Consider the following 7,396-nt stretch of genomic DNA (forward strand, 5'->3'; position numbering starts at 1 on the left):
GTTTCCATATTTCACGAAAATTTATATTTCTTAATATTTTCCATATTTCCATATTTAACATAATGATTATCAATATTTTAATCAAATTATATATATATATATATATATATATATATATATATATTATTTTAAAAAAATCATTTATTTAATTTTAAATAAATAATTTTTTTAATAAAAATAATAAATATCCATTTATTCAGAAATAAAAGGAATGCATGCAATGAAGTTATATTTATTTATTTAAAAATAAACTAAATAGGCAATGAAGTTAGACACATATATAGAACATATAGGGAGTGTCTGCTTATCATTTTTTTGAAAATTTTTCTGGTTTTTTTTCTAATTTATTTTTTCTAGAAAGTTTTCTGATTTATTTTCCAATTTAATTTGTCTAAAATGTGGTAGGGATTTATTGAAATCACAAATTAAGATGAGTAACCCTTCACAATCATAAATGTCCCAAAGAATTTTGAGAGTGTTGAATCCATATATGCAATCAAAAAACCAATTTAAACAAGACAAATCAATATTTAACTAAATTTCCAAAAAAATTCAAACAACATATATCATATACCTCTAAATTAGATCTTCCACTCAAAACACACAACCAAGTGGCAATGAAAACCACGTGGCAATGAAACACCCACTCAAAACAATGAAATACCCCTATATTTATTTTGCATATATAATATGCTAGCAAATTACATCTTTTACTCAAAACACCTACAGCTATCTTGTAGTTATAGTTTCCACTCAAATACCTTGAATAGTTCTCTACATAGACATCTTATAAAAATGCAATTGAAGGACTAGGCATTGACTTCCTACGCCTGTTCTATACTATACGTAAAGCATGTACAGCGTCTTTTCCTCGAAGGTCCTTGCTCATATACTCAGTTCCATACTCCCCAGCTTTAACGGCTTTGTACAAGCTGGGATGAGCTTCATCGATCAGTTCGGGAGCAGTATCAATCAACACATCCTCTTGTGGACTCAAAAACATGACTATCGACATGCGACTCTGCTTTGTATTCGCTACTGCCCGGTGCTCGGCACTCTTGTATTTCCCATTGCTTACTATCTGCCATCACACAATCCCCATATCATTTTACAAAAATTATGCTCAAATTGTAACCAAGGGACATAGTCCAAATCAGAGAAATGATTAAAGTCCCAAAAAGAGAAAAGAATTTCACTGACCTGTAACAAATCCCCGATGTTGATAATAAGAGCTCCAGGAACAGAGGGCACAGTGAACCAATCCTCATCTTTCCGAACCTGGAGACCGTCCACCCCATCATCGAGCAGAACAGTGAGCAGATCGCCATCTGAATGGGGTTTAAGCCCATTCACCATATCTGGCTGAGGGCAAGGAGGGTAATAATTGATTCTGACTTGTAGCAGGGGTTCCTTATTGAGGGTTTGGATATACTTTGGGTCCAGCCCCAAACCCTCGGAAAGAAGACCCAGCAACTTCTCCATAACCCTCATTACCTCTTCGCCGTATTGTTCATATGTTTCTCTTCACAGTGCACACAGAAATGTATCAGAATGGACGCAATTAGCTCATTACAAGGTTTCACAGTGTGTATCTATATGTGTATAGAGTTGTACCTGTATGTGGAGGGGTTTTTGGGCCAGTGCTCAACTGCTTTGGCCCACTCTGGAGAAATATAATGAACTAGGGCATCAACCCAGTCCAGGACCGTGTCATCAGAGATGTCAAAGAAGCGGCCATAGCCTTCAAGCATGTGAAGACCAGGCCTCACAGGGCACTGTTTCCGTTTCTCTTCAAGAGGAAGATCAAAGAACTCCTGCGAAACACGCTTCACAGTCTCTAGCAATGACAGAGGTATGCCATGATTTATTATCTTCAAAACAATTGCAAACCCATGAAATCAGAATCCAAAGCGACCAGGAAATTGGTTGGATAAAGAAAACAAAAGCAAAAACTGTGATTGCAATGACAAACCTGAAAGAAACCCCATTCCTGAGATGCTTGGGCTATTTGACTGACAATCTTGAAGCGTTGATCAGTATCTTCCAGGCCTGCTAGATCAATGACAGGAAGAGACTGCTGGACTTGAAGAGGACGAGATGGTCTCTGTTCCGAAGGAAGGATGTAGCGTGCAGGGACTTGCTTCACTTGGGTTTCATGTAGCGTCTGCACCAGATCAATTGGTCTCTGAAGTCTTTCAAATTGCTTCAGAAGAGCGTCCATGGCAACTGATGAAGATTCCAGATTCGTTGTAGGCAGTGGAATTGGAATTTATCCGAAACCTCGGAGACACAATTTATAAACATTTGGAAACCCTGGATAGGGTAGAGGCACGATGCACAGAAATAGGTGTCTGCAAATACAAGGTGGTGATTATCCACGTTATCACATAGTCAGGACCGCAGTGATTTGGACGGTAGGCGATGGAAATAGTCTATAACTCGATTTTTTGAAAGTTTTTTGGCGGGTTTTTCCGGTTGAAATCCGGCAGGAATTTATTGGAATCGCAAGTTTGATAGCTAGTTTTTGCACAATGAGAGCGTTTCAGGGAATTTCGAGGGTGCTGAATCCAAATATGCAGTTAAAAAACTATTTTAACTGCAACAAATCAAAATTTAACCTCAATTTCTTCTGCCAGATTCCGTCACCAAAATCTCCAAAAAATCACATTAGACAACTCAATAGGCGATGTACAAATATCGGCAAGTCCGCAGACATGGAAGGTGTCAAACCTTTTTGTTTTATATGTTCCATTGTCAAAGATCTGTCACTTTTTTACGTAGGATTTTCAGTACAGCTCATTCAACTTGTGTTTGGAATATGTCAATATAAGATTTTATTTTACTTATTTGGTACTTATTTGTTTTTATTTTTTCCTTCATCAATACGTATATGCTTTTTTTCCTTTGGGTACTTTTGAAAATGTGTCAATATACTAATTTGTTTTTTCTATTTTGTTTTTTCTGAGTTTTCTTGGTAACTCGTTTTCAGTAAGAATATTTTTTTTTTTTAAGGTTTAAAATATTATATAAATTTAGTATTTAGTAAGATTTTTTTTTTTTTTTTTCTGAGATAGTAAAGGTAGCACATATTTACATGGAACAAAAGTTTATGCGAACAGAAGATCAAAGTAAGCATGACTCTAATCTCTTAGATATTTATTGATAACAAAAAAAATAGGTGATATCTACTAGGTGAATGCATATATCATTTTTCTTATTTCAAACTTTTGTAATGATTTTTTCTATTTTATGTTTTTACTATTTTTACTTTGGTTGAGAAAACATGTTCCAAAACTTATATTTGAATAGTAATATGTATACTTTAATTTCAATAAAATAACAAATATAAAATCATTTTATATGTAAAAAAATAAAATAAAATAAAATAAAAATAAGACTAAATAAATAAATAATATTTATAATTTTTTTAATAATATTAATATAATATATTTACAAATTCTAGAACCAAAATATTTTATTATAAACTTTTCTTATAATATTAATATAATATTTTTACAAGTTATATCAATGGATAATGAAGTGAAAATGCCTATTTATTTGTTTTTTTCTTTTTTCTTAATGTAAATTGAATGAGTTATAATGACAAACATATCATTATAATAAAGAGCCAAAATATTTTATTACAAAGTTTTTTTTTTACTTTTAATTGATTGTGAAATGTCCACTTATTTGGTTTTTCAAATGCATTGCATGTAATTTTTTATTTTTTATTAATTATAATATGGAAATGTTTATTTATTTGGTTGTTTTTTAATATGTAATTATTTTGTATTTTTTTATTAATTATAATATGAAAATGTTAATTTATTTAGTTGTTTTTTTAATGTAATTATTTTTTTCCAAGTTTTGATAAGGTGTTTTATAAATATTGAGGGAAAATTTAGGTAGGAATTAGTGAGGCTTAACCTAAAGGGCGTAAAGGAGATTTGACCCATGACTTCCCAATAAACAAAGTACTTAACGGAAAGAACTTGACAAATAGAGCTATCCCTTGAGGCTTATTTAATATACATAATAATAATAGTTAAAAAACAAAATTATTAAAATAATTATAGACTTAAAACATATAAATTTAATAATAAATTATTTATATATAATTGATTTGAACAAAAGAAAATCTATAGAAAACAAAAACATAAAAAAATCATGTGATACATAAACAATTACAATAACCTTCTAATTTTAAAATTATTTTTATGGTGTGATTACTATGAGGATATTGCTAGAGTTAATTAACAATATTTAAATTCAATAAAAAATTGGTCATGTGAGACTCTAAATCAAAATGCAACAATCTTATAATCTTAAAGAGATTGTAATGGTGATATTTTTTCAAAGAGACGGGTAGAAATTTTTATTATTTTAAAAATATCTAGTTAATAAGCCAAAATATTTATATATTCTAATCTTCGTTGGAGATTTGAAATTGAGCATGGCGACTCAATCCAAATCCTCAAACAAGTTCCCCATGACACAAAAGTTTCAAACCCTTTCCAACTAAAAATTATCCAAGAAACTCATAAAATCCTAAAATCCAAATACATTTACATAGTATTATTAACTACTTCGATTTTGATTTAGGCTGACTTCATATTTTCCTTGGCGAAATGCCTCTTCCTCTCCTCCCAACTTGAGTCTCGCACATATTTTCTTCTATTTCTGATATAACATTCTTCAGTGTGTGAAAATTGGACTCTTCCTCATCTGCCCAATCTGCCCAAGAAGATGTTTTCTGTGCAAGAATCATTGTGGATTCAAAAGGGGATCCACTTTCCATGAGGGTCTTTTGCTTTTCTACTTAGTATGATTCAAGAGGAGCCTCGTTGGCATTCATTCTTTCTTCCTTAGTTTATGGCGTTACTAATGAAGTTTCTTTAGTTGAGTCTACTTCCTTCTTCCCTTCTAATTCTTTCTTATATTGAGGCATATCCTCTTTGAATATCGTATAGTGAATACCATGAGCTCCTTCCCACCATTTGGGCCTCCACATTTTTTTCCGGTCTTTGTTGTTCTATAAATTCTTAGGGAATTTTTTAATCATGTGCCCTGTTTCATTGCATTATCAACACCAGAAAGAAATATTTTCATAGTGGAGCTTTTGTACCTATTGGCATGCCAACCTCATCCCTTTAAACTTTTCTTTCTTGTTTTTTGTCATTTCATTTATATTTGAATTGACTAAATTCCTGCATCTTTTATTTGATGACTAGTTTCCTTTCTTGTTTAAGTTGGGATCTATTTCACCATTCATTGAGATGAAAGGGTTCGTTTTACTTATTACTATGGTTTATTTTATTTAGTAGTTTCCCCTAAGAGAAAATAAATTGTTAAATTAAAGGTCGCTACAGAATTGTAGGTTTGTAGCAACCCATAATCATATTTATAATATCAATTGGGTAATTGTTGTATGCTAACATCATGATTTCCTGTTTTTAACATTTGTTTTGATGAAACCATGATTTAAAATGTTTCAAATGTTTCATATTCATAGCCTTAACCTAAATTTTGAACCTACATTGGTCGTATTGTGTGTTATGAGTTGATTAATGATATGAATCGATCATACTATATATGTTATTGATATTCTCTATGTAATGATATGTTCATTCAACTTAAATATATGGTTCCCGCAAATCATTTCATAGATACACACTTATGGTATGTTGGGTTGTGTTCTATTCTTTCCATGACTAGCCCAATAGTGAAGCTATGGGGTTAGAAGGGGGGCGATAGCCTTCCTCTACAGTGTCCTTTTGGACCCTATATTAGGTGGTCGGACCTACCTATGGTTTTGTGCATGGATTTTGCACATGGTTTTGGGCGCGATGGTTTTCGGTCCATGGTATTTTGTAGATCCGGTCAAGGGAACTACGGTTATGTTCTAATCTAGGGTTAATGGATTGGGGTTTATGGATGCTTCGACATATATATATATATATATATATGAAAGGAACATAATGAAAAATCAATCTGGTAGTCTTGGTTTTGGGATCTAGGAGAAAATCTCTGTGTCTATTTGTTTTATGTGTTATGCTCCCGCCATTGTTTATTTTCTGTGTTTAGAATTTGTATGCAAGTAATTTATGTATAGGTTTAAAACATACATTTGGTATTAGAGTTGTTTTGGCTTCAAGGAGACGCCTTTGTTGCTAAGGGGTTCTGCTCGGGCCTGTGGTAGACCCAGTTCAGTGGGAGATCTACGGGATCGATTCTTGTGGTGAAAGAAGATCACGAGCAGTGGAAAGATAGAGATCGAGAAATTTAATGGTCATAGTTTTGAGTTGTGGAAACTCAAGATGGAGGATCTGCTGGTGGATAATGATCATTGGATCACAGTAGATCTAGGTAGTGAACCAACGGCAATGTCCGATGAAGAATGGAAGAAGTTGGATCGGAAGGCAAAAATCATAATGTGATTGTGTGTCTCAGATTCAGTATTTCTGAATGTATCAGGGGAAGCTACAACAAAGGCCTTTGGTACAAGTTAGGGACTTTGTACCAATCTATGTCTCTGGTGAATAAATTGTTCCTACAGAAAAAGTTGTATAACCTTGAGGATGAAAGATGGAAACTCGGTGATAGAGTATATGAAGGCATTTAATACTGTGGTAAGCCAGTTATTATCTGTTGATATTAAAATTTCAGATGAAGATAAGTGCATCAGTTTGTTGTGTTCAATACCAGATTCGTGGGATAGTCTGGTTGTTGCGATAGGTAGCAATGCAACTCCCTTGCAGTTTGATGAAATAGTCTCATCCTTGCTGACAGAGGAGATGAGATGGAAAAATATGGATAGAAAGAATGGTGATGCCTTATCTGTACGAGGACAGTCCCAGAGCGGAAACAAAAATAAGTCCTTGATTGGGAGATATAAATCTAGAGGGGGATCTAAATCTCTAGGAAAGCCTGTAAGGTGTGTTGGAAATGCGGAAAGGAAGGGCACTAGAAAAGGGACTGTAAATCTAAAGCTCCTGAGAAAGGAAAGGGATATGATGATGCTCCTTCTGAAGAGGCGAAAACCATCTCAGATGAAGGTCAGGATGTGTACTTGGATTCTTCTTCAAGTACACATGTAGATCATGAGGCATGGCTGATTGACTCAGGTGCATCATTTCACTTCACTCCCCATAGAGAGTAGTTCTGTAAGTATGAGAAATATGATGGTGGTGATGTATTCTTGGGGGATGACAGGAAGGCTAGAATCATTGGTCGCGAAAAAGTCAAACTGAAGTTGTAAGATGGAAGGATTAGAACACTTTTGGGTGTTCTATATATTCATGTATTAGCCATAAATCTAATTTCTGTAAGAAAGCTGGATGATGCAGGTGTAAAAAATGTGTTTGAGAAATATACCTGCAAGATGGTTCAGGGAGCA

The 7,396-nt window shown here is 33.4% G+C and overlaps 1 protein-coding gene across 1 annotated transcript; it reads right to left on the minus strand.

Annotated features, from left to right (window-relative positions):
• Nucleotides 1-647: 647 nt before the first annotated feature.
• LOC149148398 (protein LATERAL BRANCHING OXIDOREDUCTASE 1-like) lies at nt 648-2,343 on the minus strand. Its single transcript, XM_089439747.1, has 4 exons — nt 1,973-2,343; nt 1,615-1,871; nt 1,201-1,522; nt 648-1,081 (listed from the first exon to the last, which is right to left on the minus strand). Exons 1-4 carry the CDS (start codon nt 2,219-2,221, stop codon nt 836-838), a joined length of 1,074 nt encoding a protein of 357 aa, XP_089295873.1. The 5' UTR covers nt 2,222-2,343; the 3' UTR covers nt 648-835.
• Between the last annotated feature and the right edge of the window lie 5,053 nt (nt 2,344-7,396).

The sequence above is a fragment of the Pinus tabuliformis genome, chromosome 9, assembly GCF_031772625.1.
Source record: "Pinus tabuliformis cultivar Carrire ecotype Pingquan chromosome 9, CPIR1, whole genome shotgun sequence".
NCBI classification, from domain to species: domain Eukaryota; kingdom Viridiplantae; phylum Streptophyta; class Pinopsida; order Pinales; family Pinaceae; genus Pinus; species Pinus tabuliformis.

Coding starts and splice junctions, on each gene's coding strand:
- LOC149148398 (XM_089439747.1), bottom strand. CDS start 2,221: ATGGACGCTCTTCTGAAGCAATTTGAAAGACTTCAGAGACCAATTGAT. Junction 1,523..1,614: donor AAAAACCCCTCCACATACAG/GTACAACTCTAT, acceptor TGCACTGTGAAG/AGAAACATATGAACAATACG. Junction 1,082..1,200: donor ACATCGGGGATTTGTTACAG/GTCAGTGAAATT, acceptor GTGTGATGGCAG/ATAGTAAGCAATGGGAAATA.